This window comes from Gossypium arboreum, chromosome 9, assembly GCF_025698485.1.
Source record: "Gossypium arboreum isolate Shixiya-1 chromosome 9, ASM2569848v2, whole genome shotgun sequence".
Taxonomy (NCBI): domain Eukaryota; kingdom Viridiplantae; phylum Streptophyta; class Magnoliopsida; order Malvales; family Malvaceae; genus Gossypium; species Gossypium arboreum.
Genome location: NC_069078.1, coordinates 66688571 through 66711263, shown reverse-complemented (window position 1 = coordinate 66711263; position 22693 = coordinate 66688571). Strand labels below are relative to the sequence as shown.

The following is a 22693-nucleotide window of genomic DNA, read 5'->3' as shown; positions in this document are numbered from 1 at the left end:
AACTGCAACTTGAATTGGATTTGGGAGAGATGAGAGGATGGCTGGTTAGAGATTTGGATTTAATCCTAAAGCACAAAATAATTTAGTCATTATTTTAAAATTCCTTTCCAAATCATTTTTGACATACGAACAAAATTTTCTTTTGTAGAATTCCCTTCTTTTTAATGTCAACAAATCTTCAGGGTTTCCTACAAAATATTGATGTATGATTCTGATTGGTTAAGCCAGATCTTGAAGAACTAAAAACTGCATTTGATCATGTTGGGAGATAGCATTCCACCAATCTCTTAACATTTTTCGTAAATTTGGAGACAAACTCCATGAGAATGTTGTAATTACTATCTTCAATGAGCTTGCGAGTTTCTAACCAAGAATGAAATTCTTGGATTCTGTCTTGGCCATTTTACTGGTGGCAAATCATCAAGAGTGAAAGTGGTTCTTCCTATGGAAGATTTTGGCAACTGTCTCTGTTGTGCAGAAGATGATTCTGGCATATCTTGCATTTCATCATATCACTTGGCTCTTCAACTTTAGTTGTTTGAAATGCTTTCTGCAAATCTTCATCTTCTGTCTCTATTTGTTCGTCTGATGTGAATTCAGGCTCTTCTGATGATCTTGAATTTTCTCCTGAATCAATTTCAGTGCTTGACTCTGGATTTTGTACAGTGGAAATATTAGGAATCATGGATTTTGTACAATCCTTTAAAAATTTGGTTAAAGGATTTTGTTCTTCTTCCTAGATTATCAGAGATTTTGAGACTTGTTTTGGAGGAGGTGATCTTGGTGGAAATTCCTCTGAAACTGGTCTTTTTCCAAGTTTCTTCTCCATTTGATAGGTTTCACTTTCACTTTCTGCTTTGGTTTCTTCAATGGATTTTTGCTTCTTTTTCTCAGCTTATTGTTTTTTGATTTCCAGAAAAATTTCATACGTACTTAGTTTGGTATGTTTTGGAAATTCTGGAAAAGTTATTCGTACTCCTTCTGCTGGGAGTAGATTCTTCTGTCTGATAGAAGGAAACAATTCAACTGTTTCTGCTATTTGGGTAGGTTCAGGGATTTTCCCCGTATCTTGAAAAGTCTTGATTTGATCTTTTAATTTTTGGATCTCCTTTTCTCTTTGAGCAAGATGAGAAAAGAAATCTTGTCCTGATGCTGCTGGTTCTCTTGCTACTGCATCCAATCTTTTTTGTAGGAGTTAGATTAGATCTCTAACCATCTTGGTGTTATCATCTATCTTGGCTTCAACAGTTGAGATCTTTGAATCAATTCTTTTCAAAGCATGGTTTTGAGCAATAGCATTTTCTGTTTGCCAATTGAGAGTGGCTTCTGCAGCACTTATTTTGGCTGGTGCACCTGAAATATCAGTCTGAATTTTGGAAGGAATTTTTGGTGTATGGGTATAACTTTTTTCAGAGTATTCTTCAAGAGGTGGGAAATCTTTGTCATATGATGCCGTGGACTGCATCATACACATGGCAGCGATTGGTTTTTGAGGGTCAAGGAAATCTGGGTTTTTCTTAACCCATTTGTTTATTTTCTTATAGCATGGCTGGGGAAAAGGTTTTGGTTTTGATGGCTTAGGAATGTTTGCAGGAGGTAGAGTAGAAGATTTTGGAGGAGGAGGAGAGGGAGGCTTACAAGGTTCAAGTGGAACCTGTAAATTTGGTAGAGATTTATGAGATGAATAATCAACAAGGTAAACAAATTTCCCATTGTCCTCTCCAAGTGGTCCAATATCTGGATCTCCTTTCATCCATCTTCTGTAAAACTCGTCTTGGGTATTCTTTTTCTTTTTTTTTTCTTGGCTTTGATGCAGAGATGTCCATACCATCTATCCAGGTGGCCATTCTATCATCTGTATATAACTCGCATGAGCAGTTTAAAGACCAGGGACAGTGTCCAGTTACAGGGTCTTTAAACATATATAAAAGTTTTCTATCTGCAAAAAAGCTTTCTAGTAGGGTTCTTTCTGGGCCTGATTTGCACAGTGGGCAACAACAGTCTCGATCTTCCTGATCATGGAGTTGTGCCAGGTTTTCAATTGGTTGCATCATCAACTGGGTCAAGAAAATATTAAGGTTCTTTGGACTGTGAAGATGACTATGATCAAACTTGATCTCAGTTGTCCCATCTCTCTTTGATGTAATCTTGCTTGTGGTTGACTAGATTGGTTGGCTATGCTCAAGTAATTGTTCATAGCTAGTAATCCATTTTTCTGGGAGAAGTCTAATAAGTTTTTTCTTAGGAATCTGCCTTCAAACATGAACACAATGAGGTTGGTCATTTGTGTTTACTGAGATAAGTAGGGAGTCATCTATCCCATGCCTTGAAAGATTAAAGGCATGATCTTGAATTCTGTAGACGATCTGATAATGAAGAGTTGCTGCGATAGCTGAAGCTACCTGTGGTGCTCCTGTTATTTGAATTTGAACCTTCAAGGCTGTGGTCAAGTTGGGGTCTGCCAACGCTATTTTGAAATTTGGAAAAGAATGACCATGACGAGGCCTGAGTTTAACGTTGCTTCAATAGTAGTAATACATGCATTTTAGTACTCCAAAGCAATTCTTGTCACTACAGGCTTTCCAGCTGTGCCATGGTAGTTTAAAGCAAGTCGTATGGCTCCAAAGTAGATATGAGTATATCCTGCACGTTTCCATTCTTCTGGAAACTCTGCTTGAATTTCAAGGGTAACAAACTGCTCTGCTGAAGCTGCAGAAATGGGAAAACTATCAAACCGTGAGGCTTGGATATATTCCCTTACTTGTTTAGCAGAACCTTTGATTAAAGTTCTGATAGACTTTACAGGGGAAAAAGCAGACTTTCTATAAGCAGCATAAGAGCCTAAAGTAAGAAGATCTGTAGGCTGTATTTCTTCTTCATCACTTAAGTATTCTATTTTCTAAAGGGAAGAGATCTTTTTTACAGAGTGGGATTTTAAAGGAAAATCTGGTAAAGTGAAAAGAGTTGAAGAAGTAGAAGGTCTGGTTAACATATTTTCAGTCATGATTGAAAAATCTTCTCTAAATCTATCTATCCTCTAGATTACTAAAGATGAGTTATGTTGAACTTGTGGCTCTAATAGAAACAAAAGAAATGAAAAAGGAAACTGAATATTAAACGAAAACAGAGAAGAAAGGAAGGAAAGAAAGAAGAAAGGGAAATTTGAGGGTTTGAAGCTTGAGGTTTAAATAGGTAAGTTAATTAAGTCTTTTTCTTTTAATTTTGATGTTTTAGAAATTTAGAACAAAGTTTTGTAGAAATTAAGTTGAGATTTTGAAAGTTCTTAGGTTTTTGAGTATAGTTCATGTTGAACAAATGATTGAATTAGGGATTAAATTGATAGAATTCTTATTTAGAATTGATTAAAGGATTAAATTGTAAAGTAAGCATAAGTTTTGTGTTTGAAGGACTAAATTGAAAAAAATTTTGAAATTAGAGTTTTATCATGAACATTGGATATATATGTTGAATATGATAGAAAATTGAGTAGAAATAAAGTATGAATTGAGTTAGAAAAGTAAGTGAACTTAGTTAGGATTAAATTGAAAATAAGGTAGAAATTGAATAGAAGTTCAATTACTCAATATAAATTAGTGTTGTATTAATAGTATAAATTATCTTAATTTTCATAGCTAACATCGCACCCGAGGCATCTATGAAGAAAGGAAAAGAAAAGGTGGACGAAGAATAATTCGAGAAATTACGATTTGTATTTCTATAATCCGAACCTAGTTATTAATTGTTATATTTTTTATTCAATGCATTTAGTAAATGTTGAAATGAGAATTATTGAGTTTATAATGGAAATGGATTAATTTGGTATGTGATGAATTTATATTAATTGAATTAAATTGAATTATATATTATAGTGAATGTGATATTGTGTAATTATGATAATTGAATTTTGGGTAAATGTTATGATAAATAATAAAGATCGGAATTATTTGTATTGTGTCTTTATAATTGAAATGAATTGATTTAGTATGTGATAAATTTATTGAATTTATATGAATATATGTGATTGATGTGGAAATTGAATAATTGAATGTACGTTATATTGGAAAATATATTGGTTAGAAATATGACGAAATTAGTATGAATAAGTGACTATTGTGAAATCGAATATTTGTTATTGAAAAGTGAATTGAATTATATTAAATTGAGAATGAAATTGAAATAAAAAAAAAGAAAGAAAAAGAATCTGAAATCCCTATTAACAGTGTCGGGCTAGTCGGATATAATTGGCATGCCATAGGATTGGAAGTGTTCAGGGATATTCGACTTTGTGTCAATAAGGCACCTTGTGTGCCATACTGTTACTGTTACTGTTACCGTTACTGTTATCGATTCGGCACCTTGTGTGTCGAATATTATTACTGTTACCGTTACCGATTCAACATTTTGTATGTTGAATATTGTTACTGTTACTGTTACTATTACTGTTCCAGATTTGTTCCGATGAAGTACTCTATGTACCGTACTGTTAATGTGACAGCCCAAAATTGACCCTAGTCGGGATGTGGTTTCGGGACCACAAAACCGAGGCATAAAAATAATTTAAAATCTATTTTGATGCCTATGATATGTGTTAATTTGTGTGTGACATTTTTGATGTTTCGATTTAGTGTTATAAATGTGAATTTCACTAGAAAGGACCTAGTAGTGAACTTTGAAAGTATGATGGGAAATGTGTGATGACTAGTTGATCATGCATGCAAAAATAAGGGATTTGCATGTCAAATTTCCCCAACATGAAGTGGCCGGCCATGGCAAGAGAGGATGGGCAAAACATGTCATGAAACATGTTTTGTTGGTGCATTAGGAGAAATAATAAACAAAGGTGTATGGGTAAGAAAAGAATGAAAAAAAATGTGTGTGAGTGTAATATTCCCCCCATTGCCGTGAGTTGTAGAGAAAGAAAGAAAAAATTTTTGTTCATCCTTTCTTTGAGCCAAAACTAAGGAAGAAGAAGGATTTTGCTCCATTTTTGGTTTGGAAGAGATCTAGAAGGAGATTTTGGCTATACTTGCATCAAGATTAAGGTATGTATGAGGTTGTGTCATGAGATTCATGCATGTTTTAGTTGCTAACTTGATGTTCATGTTAGCCATGGCTCAAATCCTTGTTATGCCATGGAAATGGTATTTGGCCAAGGTTGTTATTGTATTAAAGCCATTGCATGCTAAATGTGAAGCTTGCTAATGATGCATGCAATGATGGATTGACTACTCTTGAAATTTCTTTGTAGCAATCTTGAGTAAGACATTGAGTTCTTTGTTTAACCATGACCGAAGTTCAATGGGGTATGATTGTGATGTATTCGCCATGATGCATTCATGAGCATGATTTATGCTTGTTACTTGATTGGTAAAATTTGTGTTTTAGATGGTTATGAACACCTTGAGATTCGGCCATGCACCTATATGTCTATATATGTTTGCACATGATGTGTTGGTATGACATATATACTATCTCAAAGTATGTATTTTCTTGTGATTATGTTTTGGTTATGAGGTAAATGATAGATGTGTATTGAGCCACAATATGTAAAGCATTAGCTAGTAAAATGTGTGCCATTCATGTGTGGTATTGAACATGTAATTGGCCTCAACATCAACATTCATAATCGGCCCATGAATGAGTACCTAAGAGGTTGTGTTGTTCGGCCATGAGTAAGCATGTTGAAGGCTTTGTGTGTTGAGTTTGATTCATGAATTCCGTACGCATGTGACTATAATGTCTAGTGAATATATGTGGGCTAAGTGCCATGAGTTCCTCTTTTCGATATTCAAAACGATTAAATCAATTTATTTGTTAACATTAAGCTCAAGAGCAAAGGGGAACCAAATCCGATAAAGGGAAGGAAAAAGTAGTCGAATAGCCATCGGAATCGTTCGACAACATTCGAGGTAAGTTTTCGAGTATCGAAACTTAGATTTTGATTCGATTGGACAAAGTAATAAGCAATCGAAATTGTGCCCTTGTATGTGGCCATTGAGCCGAAATGATATTCTTGATTAAGTAAATTGTGCATAAAAGTTTGTTATGAAATTGAAACAAAGATGTGTATGAATGTGCGAATTATGATATCCGGGCTAAGCCCGAAGGCAATTGTGCGAGTTGTGATATCCGGGCTAAGCCCGAAGGCAATGGTGCGAGCTATGATATCCGGGCTAAGCCCGAAGGCAATTGTGCGAGTTGTGATATCCGGGTTAAGTCCCGAAGGCATTTGTGCGGGTTGCCATAACCGGGCTATGTCCCGAAGGCGTTTGAACGAGTAGCTATATCCGGTTAAACTCCGAAGGTATGTGATTTGAAAATTATAAGCTTGCTGGAAAATTTTCAGTTAATGCACTTGTGAAATTCCCAACAACAAGGTATGTGTTGTGTGTGCTTTGCACACTAGGAGTAAGTGCGTATGAATATTTGCTCCAATGATAAACGAGCTATCGGCCTTAACTAAGCCGTTATTTGTGTATGAATATAAGAGTTGGGATTGTGAAGTAAGCATGTCTTTGAGAAATTGTACATATGAATTATTGTTTAGCTACTTGAATGCTATGCTTTGGTTGTGTGTATATTATGGCTCGAAACTTACTAAGCATAAATTGCTTACTCCGTTTCTTTGTTTCTCTGTTTATAGATTTTGCTCGTTAGCGATCGGATTCGGGATCATAGAAGTTGAAGTCAACCACACTATCAAAGCCCTTTTTGGTACTCCTTTAGTTGAGTTTTGGATATGGCATGTATAGGACTACCCTCGGTTGTTTTAAGTACTTTGTGATGTATATGTGTGCGGCCATGCGAAAATGGTTCGTAAAAGTGGAGTATGGAATTTGACCACATGTGGTTTGTAATTATATTTGGTTTCATGATGTGATTATGGTTTGGAATGAGAGAGTTGGTCACATGATCAGCCATTGGAATGGCTAAATATGATCATATGTTGGACCTAAGTATGACTAGACTATAGTTGGTCCATGGGAACTACATTATAGGTAAAGCCTACCTTAAAAACAGATGCTGCCAGCTGCAGTGACGTGGATGTGGAAAATCACCAAAATTTGTAGGAATGGTGTTAAATAGTTAATAAATTATGCAATCGAACCTTGATGAGTCTATTTTCATATGAAAGTAACGAAATGATCATATGAACAGTATACCGAGAGATATTAAAGTTCTCGTGAGACAGGACCAGAACGGTTTCTGGGTCCCCTGTCGCGACTTTGAAAATTTACCATAAATTATCCAGAATGAATTAGAAGTCATGCCTTATATGTACAGATTCCTTTTTGAGTCTAGTTTCATTAGAAACAAACGGTATCAGTATTGAAACCCTGTACAGAGAGATATTCAAGTTGTAACACGCGAAGGTCAGTGTAGTCGACGCCTGTAACATGGGTGACTTTAACTAATAAACTGTACCAATTGGCCTGACCAAAAATTCTAGAAATAAATCCATGGATGGATATATGAGTCTAAATTCAGGGAAAATTTACGGAATCAGTTTCCGAGTTGTGAAACTCGAGATATGCTTTTTAAGGCGACAGCGACGCAGTTTTCCAGCTTGCCTGGGAATGTCAAATTGGTCGGTGCCATAAGTGGTTTTGGCTTGTTAACCCCTCGTGTCCGACACCGGCAACGGTCTCCGGTTCGGGGTGTTACAGTTAAGTACAATGTGTTTTACTGGTGTGTGGGTTGGATCTGTGTATCTGTCCAGGTCCGAGTCATGTTAATAGGGGTAAATAAAGGTTAAGTTAAAGCTAGAACATGGAATCAGCATCCGAGGCCGATCTCGAGTTCAATAAGGTAAAACGTGTTAATAGTTGGTAATGGCATGTACTTAGGATATTTTATGTATGTGTATTTTGAATTGTCAATGTATTGATGAAATATTTAGAATTAGGTTTGGTAATGGTATATAATAGGATTTGGCTTAATTGGTATAAATTTAAATTATTTAATAATTTGTTAAATTTGTAATAAGTGTAAATCATTATTTTGATTAATAACTGTAAATAAACTGTACTGACCGGTAATGCCCCGTAATCCTGTTTCGGAAACAGATAAGGGTTAGGGGGTGTTACAGCTTGAGTATCACGGTACCCACAACAGCTTTAAGATTGAGAGTCTTGGAGATCTCGGTATCACGATACCACTATAGATGGCCTCTATTCTCCTCATTTCAACACTGTTAGGGGTATCACGACTTACATACTTCAATATTGCAATTCCCCATTCTAAGTAATTTTTTGGCTTGTTCGAGCCATTGTCGACTCCCTACAATACTCAATCAACTTGTTAGGTTCGCCATGGTACGATTGACCAATTTGGGTATAAAAATGACTTAAAACTAGTAAATTGTAATTTATTAACAATAAAACTATAAATCGAAAAAAATATAATGTCTTTAAATTGGTTAAGAATAAGTTCTTTAAGTTTAATGGAGTGTCTAATCTTAACTCTTTGCTTGTCCTCAAGCAAACACACAAAACATGCAAAAAGACGACCTTTGGACTAAATCGGACAATTAGGTCACATAGTGGTAAAACATCGAACTTGTACGAGAACTACTTCACATGCAACTTAAGAGTGATATCTAGCTAACTTGGGCATTCTTAATGCAAACACAATAAGTTCAATAAGTTAAAGTGAAAATAAATATAAAGATAATTAAAATGATTATATGTACAAGTGTTGTCCATCAAAATGAATTACATCAATCGACACTCTCCAAAATGTCTTCTGTTGCATTGCTGACACTCAGGCTTATTATTATGAATCCTACTCTCACTATAGAAGTAGTCTGGGGTTTTGAACTAGCTTGTTGCTTCCCTCAATCTCTTCCTGAAAATCCAAATGGAGTTGACATACGATTGTGAAATTCTCTAGATTTTTTTGATGGTGAAGAAAATGATTTTCCCATTTATTGTTTACTCATGTCCCGTTTTTCAGATTCTACTTTTCTTTTTGCTTTACCGAGTCCTTCAGCTTTGTGAGCTTGATGTACCAAAACCATAAATTCTTTTAACTTAAGAATCCCGACAAGTAATATGATATCTTCATTCAAACCATCTTTAAACTGAGTACACATAACAACTTCAGTCGGAATACATTTCCGAGCATAATTACTATGTCGTACAAATTCTCTTTCATATCCAGCTACAGTTCTATGTCCTTGTTTCAACTCAAGAAAGTCTTTTCACTTTTTATCGAGATATCGTTGGCTTACCTACTTCTTTTTGAATTCCGTTTGGAGAGCAAGTCAATTCGTTAAAAACCCTTATAGTACTTTCTAACCAAAACTCAGCTTTTTTTTTGGGTCATCTTCTACTGTACCACGAAATTCTTCTGCTTTATATTTATGAATTTTATCGATCGGAGGCTTATTTACACATACCTGTTCTGAACGTTGAGGAATAGGGGGAGATGGTTAAGGTATGGGAAGGGTAGAGGTCGTTGAGCCACAGGATTTTGTTTAATAAAATCTGTAAAACATTCTGGCATTATATGAAAAAAGGCTTCTTGGGCCTCATGTAACAGCTTATTTTCATTGAAATTAGAATAGTGGTTTCGGGACCATAAATTCGAGTCGAAAAGAAAATTTATTTTAATATTATTGCATGGTCTGCATTATGATAGGAATGTCATATGAAAATTCTGATAAGAAAATTGTACCGATTATGAGTTTAATTATGGAAAGGACCAAATTGTATAAAATGCAAAAGTTGAGTTCTAGTAGTTATAAGTGCCAAATAGCTATGGAATTCAAAACTTGAGGTCCTTATATGGTAATTAGACTTTTAAAGAAAAGTTAGTAGATATTTTTGATGAATCATTTATGGAAAACTAGAAAAAGGCAACGACTAAATTGGAAAATGAAAAAATTAACAGATGATAATCAAATTAAATAGAAAATATCATTTTATTTTCATTGTCTTCCCCAAAATTTCTATGGAAACCACAAGAAAGAGAAAACAAGCTTTCTTGGCTTAATGGGGTAAGTATTCTTGTCTCGTTTTTAGTAACTTTTATATTTTTTAGATCGGAATAGCTTAATCTATCTATTTTGGGGGTTAATTTGAAAAGTTATCAAAGTATAGAAGTTTTCCCATGGATGAATATGCTGAAATTTTGAAATTTATGGTAGAAAATGAAAAGTTGCTGATAGATAAACAACTTTTACAAAATGAATTTTGATGAAAATATGATTTAGGGATTAAATTGTAAAGATGTAAAAGTTATAGAATAATTCCAAATTTTGTGAAATACATGTGCTGTAAAAGTTATATGAAAATTTTGGTTAGGCTTGGAGTAAGGATTAAATTGCATGAATTTCATTTTTCTAGCCTAGGGACGAAATTGTCATTTGTGAAAAGTAAAGGGGCAAAATAGTAATTTTACCTAGGATGTGAATTGAATTAAATTGAGTATGAAACGGATTAAATTGATGTTAAATTCATTTATATAAATCCTGAAATACCTAATACTGAGTTGGATCGAAGAAAACAAAAAGTTTCAGATTAGTAGAATTCATATACGAACAAGTATCGAGGTAAGTTCGTGTCACTAAATTATGTAAATTTATATCTTTAAATTAAATGTTGCATATGTGAATTGTATAATTGTCATGCATGTGAAATTGATTGAATATCCAATAATGCTTGATAAATGTCAAATCTCGTTTGAATAAATTAAAGTCGATGGATACAGGATTTCCCATATTAGTTGTAGTCCAACATATGTTATGGACACACCATAGTTCGAAAGAGCATCCCGTTATTAGCCCTCTCAAGCTTCCCCTTATATGGTTCAGCGAGCTTCCCGTTATAGTTCTTCAGAGCGTCCCGATAGATTGTGATTCTACATTTGTTGTGGACACACCTTAGCTCTTATGAGTATCCCGATTAAAGGCTCTTCGTGAGCTTCCTGTTAAATTGGCTCTTTATGAGATTTCCAATAATGCTAGTTTGAACTTCCCGATATTGGCTATCCGGAGCTTCCCGATATGGTTCTTTGTGAACTTCCCGATAAGGTTCTTTGTGAACTTCCCGATTATGGCTCTTATGAGCTTTCCGTTATATAGCCCGGATAGGCTTCCGATAGGCTCTTTATGAGCTTCCCGAAATGGCTCTGTGTGAGCTTCCCATTACAATGCTCGAGGGTGTGCTTCCCGATTATGTACCTTAATTGGGTACTCTCGGATATAAATCGACGAGTTATAGTAGTGTACACTAAAGTGTATTTCATGAGTGTATCCATCGATAATTCAAATAAATTCAACGGGTAAAGTTCTGATATGATTAAATTGAATTTGAAATGATTTGTTATCAAAATGTACATGTAATGTGAAATATGTATATGAAAGTTATTAAATGATGAGCTCATCCATGTTCTTGGTATTATGTGAATTACTTGACTAACATGATTGGTGAAGTTGTGTTTTCGGCTATAAGCCAAATTGATTGGATGAACTAGTGTATGCTTATCTTAAATGAAAATCTATGGTAAGTTAAATTCTTATTATACGAACTTACTAAGCATTTGAAATGCTTATACGGTTTTATTTTCTTTGTTTTATAGTGTTCAAAAGCTCATAAGGGTTGGAGTCGGTCGGAGCATCATCACACTATCCTCCAGTTTTTTTTGGTATAAATAGAAAACTTAATTTGAAATAATGGCATGTATAAGCTAACTTAGCCAATGTTGGCGTATAATGGTTGTTTGTAATCTAGCCATTGGAATGACTAATAATAGTATGTTTAGTGAATATATATATGAGGTTATAACATGGTTAATACATGTGTGTTTGGTGTGATTTAATTGAATTATGGAAAGTATATTTATTACAAAGGTAAATTTGGAAACACATGAATGCATGTAATAATATATTATGTTAGATGTTAAACTTGGTTTGGTTATAATGTTTGATTTGGTTGTTATATGTTTGCAAGTGTTGGTGTAGGTTGTTGGCAAATTTTGGGTGAGAAATAAAGCTAGAAAATGACTTTATATTGTCAACACGGGTAGACACACGAGCGTGCATGGGCGTGTGGTTTGGCTGTGAGTCCCTTGCATTTTAAAATTGAGAAACAGAATGCTCAAAATTAGGCACATGAGTGGAAACACGAGCGTATGTCTCAGCCATGTGAGATACACGGCCTAGAACACGGGCGTGTGTCTTGGCCATGTGAAACCTGCACCTAATTTGTAAAAATTAAATGGAACACACGGCCTAGCGGGCATGTGGTAGGTCGTGTGGCACAAGTCAGAAAGTTTCATGGGTAAGGACATGGGCAAGGGCACGACCGTGTGAACCACACGGCTTATTCACATGGGCGTGTGACCCCTGTATTAAAGAAAAATTTTAAATTTCGCGAAGAATTCTCTAAGATCCCGATTTTATCTTGATTTGATTCTAATGTTTAAATTGGGCCTCGAGGGTTCATTCAAATGACAGTATGATTATTTTCGGATATGAATAGTAAATGATATGAATTATCTATATTTGTTCGTAAACTCTGATAATGCTCTATAACCCTGTTCCGACGACGATTACGGGTTAGTGGTATTACACCTCACTTCCTCGGCTTTCAGAAACAGGCTCGTTTCTACCTACCCCTTGAGCGGAGGCTTGAGCATTACTCTCTACTTCATCAGAAACAACTCGGTTGGGTGATCTTTTATCTATATAAAAACATAATTCAAGTTGAGCAGGAGATATCACACTATGACAGGTTATAAAATGACATATATTCTATACACTATACATGCTACATTCAGTTCAAGAATCGGCTAAACTGCAAATTTGATACCACTAAATGTAACACCCTTAACCTGTCTCTATCGCTAAATTAGGGTTACGAAGTATCATGGCACATATCAAAACAATTTACATCATTAATCTATTCATTTATTAATGTAAATAACAACATTCAAATCTGCATTTCATTCATAGAAAAATAACATATATGGGCCTTAAAATGAGTTTATCAGGCCCTAAAAATGGTTTGGGAACAATTAAGGACAAATTTGAATCAAAACAGAAAAATATGAAAAAATTTAAAAATTTTGGAAATAGGGGTCACACGGCTGTATGAAAGAGGCCAGCCCGTGTGGCTTCAAACACACCCGTGTGGCTACCCTACATGCTTGTGTGCTCAGATAGTGTGAAAAATCTTGTACTTAATATTAATAAGACACATGATCGTGTGGCCAAGCCATGTGGATAAGCCTAGGCCGTGTGCACCTTAAAAAACTTAAAAAACTTAAAAAACAATGCATACTTTCATTCAAAACTTAGGTACCAAGTTAAATCAAAATCAACCATTTCCACACTTTAAAAACACATTTAAAAAAAGTTTAAAACATGCCAAAACAATCAACCTAAGTGCCAAATCAATGTGTCCTCATTGACACCATAATTCAATTATCAACCTCAATTCACATGACACATCAACTAATTTGCATTCAAATTTATAAGTTCCTGTATAAAACTCATACCAAACTTATCATTTCTTCTTATTCATTCACATTCATTCCTACCATGATTCAAACACTTAAATAAAGTTTATATCAAAAGACCAAAACAACTTTATATAAACATATTTACACCAAGATTAAAGGCACATATATTAAGCTTATACCAAGCTTAATACATAACATTTGTAATAAATATCCAAGCATATACAAATACATCTATTACATATCAGCCTTATACATGCCATTTATAACCGTAACCAAAACGTTCTACCAAAATGATCGGTAGATAGTGTGATAGGCTCCGACAAGATTCCAACCAATTGAAGTTTCTGATGATCTATAAAATAGAGGAAAACAACTACGTAAGCATTTAATGCTTAGTAAGTTTTGTATAAGAGAAACTTAAACTTACTGTTCTTTAATATTTAATCATTCAATCATGCTCATTAAATCATATAGTACTTGAATTTCCTAAACACCACAATTCACATCAGTAGTAAATAACTTAACAATTCATCATCTATGAAACATAGGATACAACATGAAATGAGTTACATTTTACTTGGCTAAATTTTCTCAAGCTCAACAATGGTGATTTTTAGCAAACACAAGAAAATGGAAAAAAAAAATGATAGCATTATTCTACTTGTACATGCTTTTATTTATTGTTTTACTATTTTACCCTTTAATTAACACTTATAAAATAACCAACCTATGTCCATCATTGTCTACCACCAATATAAATGGCATAATTACCTTATAGATCTACAAACTTACATTTCCAAAGCCATTCAATTAATTTAATTAGTAGAATTTAACTTTTGTATTTTTTGTTAGTTTAGTCCTTTTTACCTAATTAACCATTTAAACTTTAAAATTTCTTAACAAAAATTTAGTATGACACTAATTTAACCTTATAACAATAAATAAACATTAAAATGTTTACTCACTCGTTGAAATTATGATTCCAAAACGACTGTTTCCGACACCACTGAAAATGGGCTGTTACAAACTCTCTATTAAAGTATTTTATTTCACAATTCTAATTTTTACATGCATTTCAAATTAGTCCTCATTACATTAAATTCGCTACACTTAGTTTTATAGTCTTTTCAATTTAGTCCATGCTTACCTATATTTCAATAATAACTATCTTATAACTTCAAATTTTATTTTACTTCCATATATAGCCTTACTTAAATATTTTATTTTAATATTTTAGTACACATAATCACTTTTGAATACTTTACAATTTCGTTCTTAGCAATATAAAAATTCAATAACCACTATAGATTCTACTTCAATATCACTTTGAATTTAACTCACTACCATATAATACTTCATTTAAGTCCACTAAAATATTATTTATTTCACATATAAATTCTTTTGTATACTTTGCAATTTAGTACTTTTTTTACCAAAACCCCACTTCACTTTATCATTGAAATTCATTTCATATCAATAATACTTCTTTTCAATTTCATAATAAATATTATCATATTATTAATAATTTAGTCATACAAATATTATTCTAACAACTTGAATATTTCCTACACGTAGATTTAATCGGGTGCTTACACTTAAGTGCTTGGATTTGCTTTCTTCTTCCTTCTCTCACTCCTTTGCTACCTCTTTCCTTCATCAACCCCTTGACAATCACTTCTCTTCTCTTTCACTTTATTAACATACCACATACCCACAAGTTTTCATGTTAAAACATGGATTAAATATTATTTTCATACACTTTGAATGAAACTAGTAAGGAAACCATGACAAAATCTCACCATTCTTACCTTGTTTCTTTACTTCAAAATCTTTCTTCACTTTTCTCTCTCCTCCAAGATGACCATAATCTCTCTTCTCAGGAAACCAAGCTTGTTATAAGGTTTTTCTATCGATTTCGGTAAAAAAATCTATGGAAATTTTGGAAGGATTTAAACTTGTTTTGGTTTAAAATAGTAAAAATGACCAAATTAAAAAAGAAAAAAACTTTCCTTTCATGAAATGATGGAGGCAATGGAAGAGAAGGAAGATGAGAGAATTCTATCATATTCTCTCATGAAATGTGCCACAATTTATAAGATTTTTTTCTCATAAATATCTATTTATGAAATATCCATTTTGCCATTGAACTTCCTCTACAAGTCCATTTTTGATTCATGAAACTTAATTGGTATACTTACACTTGTAATCCTTCCTCTATTTACTTTCAATTCAATTTAATCATTTATACATTTAATTTTCTCATTTTTATCCCAACACTTTTCACTTTCTTACAATTCAGTTAATACCTCATATTTATTTATTCTCAATAGACAAGCCTTTTCAATTCCTTCTAGTATCCAACTATCTTCCTATTTAACATTGATAGTTCCTATTTTATTTATTTCAACAATTCTAAAATGTATGGTCTCATATTAGCACTATTCCCGACTTATGGGGAATGTAAGTTTTACCCCCCAAAATTAAGGAGTATCTTTGGCATTGCTTAAGAGGGTCCATCCCTTGTAAAAGCAAGCTCTTGTCACGAGGTATGGATATTGATCTGAGGTGTGCTAGATGCCGTCGGGATGGGGAGGATTTAGAACATGTTTTTTTTTCACTACTCTTTTTTTGTTGTTGTATAGCAAGCAGTGAACATTGTTCCATCTGCTCGATCGGGTTTTTATTTCATTTGTGGGATTTTTGCAGGGCAGCATACTGATATCAGGAGGCGAATTTTGTGTTTGCTTTGGGGAATTTGGTTTGCTAGTAACATTATCTTGTGGAATAAAAAATTTATGACGGTGGAGCATCTTGTGCAGTATGTGAACGAGTTTATGCGTAGATGGCTTGGTGCGCAGAGGTTCATGAATCTCAGTCAAGGATCATGAATCTCAGTCGAGGCCTTAAATAGTGGTGGACCGCAGTGATGAATGTTGGAAGAAGCTGTCGGCGGGCGGGTAAGCTAAAATGCAACTCTATGTAACTCTGATGTACTATCTTTGCGCTAGTGGTAATACGGATTAGGTTGCGATGGTGTGTAATGACGAGGGAAAATTCGTTCAGTGCATCTCGGGTTTTGTGAAGAGTACTTGAATCCTGTTATAGCGGAGATATCGACAGTCCATGAGGCTCTCTCTTAGCTTCAGTCTTTACATATGGATAATAATGTTTGGAGACTGATAGATAACAACTTTGGCAAGCTTTTCCCCGCTAATTTGAATGCTTTGAAATCAAAACCATTGATCAGGGCTTGTTGCTATATCATTTCTAGTGTCCAATCTCTATCCTTCTGCTTGGCTGGAGCGGCTTTGTCCCACGCGAACTGCTTTGATTGTATTATTTGTCCCTTTTCTATTGGTCACATTGTTGTTACTGATAAGTGGGCCAATCTGGACGAATACGAGGGGAGCTACGATTGGGGCATATTGGGTGAACCAACCAGCTCGTATTTAGGTGCTTTCGTTGTTCATTTGTTATTGGTCTTCTTGCGTTCTTTTTCTTTAATGAATATTCCTTATTTTTCTTGAAGCGAATTTGGATTTAGACAATTATACTCGAATAATTTAAAGATAACAAAGACAACAAACCAATTATTAAATTTATAGACAACTTTGTGAGCCCAGATTTGGATAATTCTTTCAAAAATTGCAAATGTCCGACCCAATCATTCCTAAGACAAATATTCTATTTGTGAAAAACACGTAAAATATATCCGCTTCATGACCCAGAAAAGTAGTGTCAGATTAGTACTTCTGGACTCAGAATACACATTATCATGGTATGTAACGTTTGGACCAATATAAATATAGATCTTATCATTTATTTTTTTTTACTCATTATAATGCTAACTGTCGTATTTGGAATGTGAATTGGCAAAATAACATCACGGTAACTTAATTTAGTAAACTTCATAAAACTCATCCACTCGAGCAGCCATAACTGGGAACAACGTGAAACTTTAATAGGAAAAAAAAATCCAATATTTGAAAGGCATCACGTAAAAGATTAAAAACTTCGAAAAACCTTTAAAGAGTAAATTTCAGCCTCCCACTAAAAAAACCACCTTGGAACCCCCCAAATTCTAATAACTCACTCCTAATAATAATGATGATAATAATAAACAAATCTCAGCAGACATTGCAAAGAGAAGGCTTTTTAAAAATCGAAAACAACACAGCCTTTTCTTATCAGCCTACCAAAAGATAGAGTTGGGTATCTCATCTCAGGCTCCTTAGAAAATAGTGCTTGTAACTGCTTATACATAACAACTAACTTCTGGCCGCATATATATAAAATCATAAAATGACTCACCCTGCTAATCTTTTATGCGGCACTCGTAGTCTCCGGTTTGTCAGTTTCCATTGGTTCTACGGATGCTGGAGGTGCCTCACCACTTCCTGCCGGCACATTTTCACTGGGGTCACCATTGCGGTTAGGGCTTGCTTTCGGGCTGTTTGCACCCTGTGGTTGAGCCTCACTTCCAGGATGTGGTGGGGTTGCCGGTGCTTCAGGCGTGGCTGGTTTAGCCGGTTTAGGTTTCATCATTATTGGCCTGCAAAACCTGTTGAAGGCAGAATTCAAATCTTGGCATAAGTAAAAATACTCCCCGTCTTAACACATACATCCGACACAAGGGTATATAAAGATACGACCTTCAAGATTTTTCCAAATACAAAGAAATTTAACCATACCCGTCTCCAACACATGCAGATATCAAACACTCACAACCAAGTCAAAGTTATGTTAGTATCATCATAATATTGACATCCATACACATGCATAATAAAAAACTGAACGTTCGAACTTAGATGCTGGAAGCAAAACCCTTTACAGGTGAAATAGTGGTGTACCTGTCAAGTGCTTCAGCCTTCTTCCTCACATCAGCTGACAAGAGAACAGGTGTGGCATACTTGGGAAGTTGATCCTGCTGCTGTTTTTTCTCTCTGAGCCAGGCCTCAGCTTCAACACACTCATTCAAAACCTACAATGCATGAAAAGGGTTAGATATTGGCAATAAAAGGAGTTGACATTGAAATTGATTTTGAGAGCCAGCAGGTCATTACCTTCTGCTTTTCGGCAAGTTCAATGTGATCAAATTTGGTATCATTTGACACGGCGGCCTCCCTGTAACTGTTAATGCAGTAAGCAAGCTGATCAATGATAGTTCCCCTCTCAGAATACTCTTTGTAACGTTCTTCAATAGGATCACCTTGCTGCAAAATTTAAGACATCTGTCAGATATGCAACTTATGCAGTCAACCCGAGAAATCACAAGACCAAGAGTATACCTTCTTAAGCTCTTCAAGCTTGGCAATATAAACACCTTTAGTTTCATCCTCTCCATCTTCGTATAACCAATCCTCTGTCTCCTGAAGCTTAGCCATTAACTCTTCCTTATCCGAAGCAGTGACAAAATCATGGTATTTATCACAAAGCTGAATACATAAAGTATAGTTAGTTTTAAGATTGAAATGGGCGAGCAACAAATCTAGCAAATTAGTTGACAACATCTAACCTTATTCCTCATGTCATAGACATAGGCCTCTACAGCATTCTTTTTATCCTTTGTTTCTTCCATCACCCGATCTTGCAAAGCCATTTCAAACTCCTTCTCGACTGCTTTTTGAAGGTCACCAGACAACATTGCACCGTAGACCAACTCTGCCACCGGGACATTTGTTTTCTTCACCTTCTTCTTGGGAGCCTCAACCTATACGACAGGCAAAACTAAAAATGTAAACAACCAACCGGAAGCACATACAATAACATAGAGAATAAGACCCCAAAATTAGTCTGTGTAAGAAACATGCATGCTAAAAGCATGGCAGCCCGGATTAGGACTTCCCTTATGGATGCACCAACAATTCTGGCAATTCATGCAAGTAGCATGCAGACAAAAGTTACTTACTTTGGTATCAGTCTCCATCTGCACAGGCTTGTCTCCAGACTGAGGAACACCATTTTCGACCCCAGCTGCCTCGGCTGTACCCTTGGCATCTTGCATATTAACATCTGTCTCGTTGGCACCAGGGGCAGAAGTATCATTAGGCTTTTCATCTGTCTCCATCTTAGCATCTTCTTTTGCCAGCTCTTTTGAAACTGGAACTTCAACTTCTTCCTCTTCCAAGAGCTAAAAACACGTGAATGTAGTCAGGAAAGAGCAAAAAAGTATATTACCTTTCAGCTACAATAGAAATTTAAAAGGATAATCATAAATACTTACTGTAGCTGAGTCCACAGACACAATTCCATGCAAATTCAAACGAACTTTGACCTTCAATTTTGGTTTTTCACTTCTTAATGTTGGGAAAGGACCAATCTGCCATTCAACAAATGCACAAATTACTTCAAAAATCGGAAAACTGAGAAATAATTGTCTGTACCAAACAAATGATCTTACACAGTAAAAAAATAATAATAATAAAAGAAAAAAAAAGGATAAATAGAGTTTATTTAAGGTTTGTGAATAAATTACCGTGTATGTACTGATCTTTGCTGGGGCCTGCAAATCACTCACATCAGAATATTGAACATCAACACTGAAGGTACTCGTTTTATGGAATGTCACAGCCTTGACACTCGGTATTGGATTTCCCTTTGGAAAAACAAGTTGCTCTTGCTCTGCTCCTCCATTCTGAGCATCTGGAACAGATCCTTTCCATGATAGTGAAATTGGGAAAGGGAAGCTCTCATTGACCTTCCATGCATACAAGTTAAGCAGTGAGCTATGTTTGGAATACAGGAAGAGTAAAAGGACACAGAAATGACAGTAGGGCATGCAGCATCAACAATGGAGAATATAAAGTGCAAAAGAGGTCCAAGTAGTAAATAATAACAGGTAGAAAAATTACCTGAAACTCCCGAACTTTGAATGTGGGACTGAGAATTGCACATTGCAAAGCACAACCCCTGCCAACACATTCACTAGCATTCATCGTGCGCCTAGGCTCTTTACCGAAAAACTCCGTGAGGATTTTTAAAATAGAAGGAATGCGAGAGGCTGAACCAACGACCTCCACCATGTGAACATCCCCAACAGCAAGCACAGCATCAGCAAGAGCCTTCTCTAATGGCGCCTTCACACGTTGCAAAATTGGAGCGCTAATCTGCTCAAACTCTTCTCTCTTAATGAAACCCCTAACATCCTTCTCATCCATTAAGCACTCAATGTTCAGAGGTGCCTCTGGATTTGCACTGAGTACTTTCTTTAGCTTCTCACAAGCAGCCCGAAGCCTAAGACAAGCCCTTGCATTCTGGGATACATCAATCTTGTATTCCTCTTTAAATTTTGCGGAAAAATGATGAAATAGAACTTCATCAAAATCTCTACCACCCAATGAGCGATCAAATGAATGAGCCAATATCTTGAGTTGCCCCTTCTTGAAGCCAGCAATACAAACTTGCATGCTAGCATGTCCGATATCAACAAAGGCAACATTTAATTGGTCATTTTCAGGTAAGTCAGTCTTATAGATACCATAAGCCAATGCAGTTGCTGTAGTTTCATGGATCAAGCGAAGAGGATGCAAACCTGCAATTGTGGCTGCATCTAAAACTGCCCTTCTTTGAAGCTCAGTGAAATATACTGGAATACCAATGCAACAATCAACCACGGCTGCTTTCAGATTCTGCTCAGCTATGCTTTTCAAATTCGAAAAAACCATTCCCAAGACTTGGGTTGGAGTAAACGTTCTCATTTCACCTAAATAACGAGCATGAATCAGAGGGTATCCATCAGGGCCCTCAGTGACATTGAAGGGTAACGACTTGATATCCCTTTGCAACTCAGGATCTGAGAATTGACGGCCAATCAACCGTTTAATCTGAGAAATTGAATTTTTAGGGTTCATCATTGAAGACGCCGCCCCTGCAGTACCAATAAATCTCTGCTTCTCCCCAAAGCACACAATAGCCGGAGTTTCACGCTTTGATTCATCATTAAGCACTACATCAATCCCTCTCTGCCTTGCAACAGCAACAATGCAGCTCTCATTGCCAAAATCAAACCCAACAACGCTCATCTTTACACTGGTTTATCACTTGGATCAGCACAACAGCAGCTAACCAGGAAAAAAATGAGTACATATAAATATTAAAGCTGGGAGGGAAAAGAAAAAAGAAATCATAACAACAAATTCTAGAAAACTAGAAATGGCATCACCATAATCACACATTTAATAAGTAACAAACTGCCAAATAAAAAAAATCAAGGTGGTATAAATATAATTCTCATTAATTATAAGCAACAAATTTCATCTCAAAATTCTATGGTAACGTCCATGAGACTTGAGCTCATTTGATCATTACCCTTCACATTTAAAACCCTATCAACCATAACAAGATCCGATCAAAATTCTCATTTGAAGCACTAGTTCACTTGATCATCCGTACTAGACCACAAATCGCATAACAGTCAAGAGACATATGCTTAGCTTACCAAGTGCATGCGAAACACATAAACATATAAAGTTAATCAAAAAATCTAGTTTGCAAGATAAAAAATAGAAAAGAAAAGTGAAGTGCCGCGCAAATGAATCAAACAACTAGATACAAATCTAGAAAAACTTCCACAATCAGATCATAATTCAAAAGGGACATTTACTCAAACAAATCTAATCATAAAAGAAAATTCCTTGCAATGACAAACCAAAATCACTTTCAGATCAACCTAAACTAACTGATTCCAACTTCTTTTAAACTTCCCAAAGAGAATGCAAGAAAAATCCAAAAAATAAAACCTTAGAATAAGCTAATTTTCCACATAAAAGGATCGAAAAACTAGAAGTCAGAACAAAATTATTATCATTTCCATCAGATCATTAGAAACACATAAATCTAGCTACCCAACAAAAGCAGCTAAGAAAAGCATCGCACTGATTCACCAAATCTAAAGCAGAAAAAAAAAACTAAGCAGATCTACAAATTACTTCTTATTTTTTGAATCGAAAACAGATCTACAAATTACAAGCGGAGAAAAACAAAAATCAATGAATGAAATAGTAAAGAACACAAACACAAGTTAAGATCGTACGTACCTTTCACGGAGGAAATAGAGAATGAAGAGAGGTTCTCGAGATTTCTTTTCAAAAACACGTTTTATATTTTTTGCTCCTTAATTTTGCTTTTTGTAGGTTTTTAAATACTTTTGGGGGACTCTCTGTGGTCGAGTGGTTTCAAAGGGATACTACTATGGTTTCTAGAAAGATCTATAAAGAAAGAAGAGTCT

At 35.1% G+C, this 22693-nt stretch overlaps 1 protein-coding gene and 2 long non-coding RNA genes across 3 annotated transcripts; 1 reads left to right on the top strand and 2 right to left on the bottom strand.

Moving 5' to 3' along the window:
* Positions 1-13500: 13500 nt before the first annotated feature.
* On the bottom strand, positions 13501-15555 carry LOC128280871 (uncharacterized). The gene is made up of 3 exons (XR_008271065.1): positions 15276-15555; positions 15061-15157; positions 13501-13819 (listed from the first exon to the last, which is right to left on the bottom strand). It is a non-coding gene; the product is annotated as an uncharacterized LOC128280871 (long non-coding RNA).
* A 247-nt stretch (positions 15556-15802) lies between these two features.
* Positions 15803-16995, top strand: LOC128280833 (uncharacterized). Its single transcript, XR_008271012.1, has 2 exons — positions 15803-16013; positions 16174-16995. It is a non-coding gene; the product is annotated as an uncharacterized LOC128280833 (long non-coding RNA).
* Positions 16996-17424: 429 nt separating this feature from the next.
* LOC108456729 (heat shock 70 kDa protein 15-like) lies at positions 17425-22680 on the bottom strand. The gene is made up of 10 exons (XM_017755353.2): positions 22503-22680; positions 20319-21527; positions 19943-20164; positions 19691-19786; positions 19376-19597; positions 18983-19177; positions 18756-18902; positions 18531-18680; positions 18318-18448; positions 17425-18028 (listed from the first exon to the last, which is right to left on the bottom strand). Exons 2-10 carry the CDS (start codon positions 21486-21488, stop codon positions 17791-17793), a joined length of 2571 nt encoding a protein of 856 aa, XP_017610842.1. The 5' UTR covers positions 21489-21527; positions 22503-22680; the 3' UTR covers positions 17425-17790.
* Positions 22681-22693: the final 13 nt, after the last annotated feature.

Excerpts from the sequence above, each read along its gene's own strand:
- LOC108456729 (XM_017755353.2), bottom strand. The coding sequence starts at position 21,488 with ATGAGCGTTGTTGGGTTTGATTTTGGCAATGAGAGCTGCATTGTTGCT. Across the intron at positions 18,903-18,982 it reads TCTATGACATGAGGAATAAG|CTTTGTGATAAATACCATGA; the intron begins GTTAGATGTTGT and ends TTATGTATTCAG. Across the intron at positions 18,681-18,755 it reads AGCTTGAAGAGCTTAAGAAG|CAAGGTGATCCTATTGAAGA; the intron begins GTATACTCTTGG and ends TAAATTTTGCAG.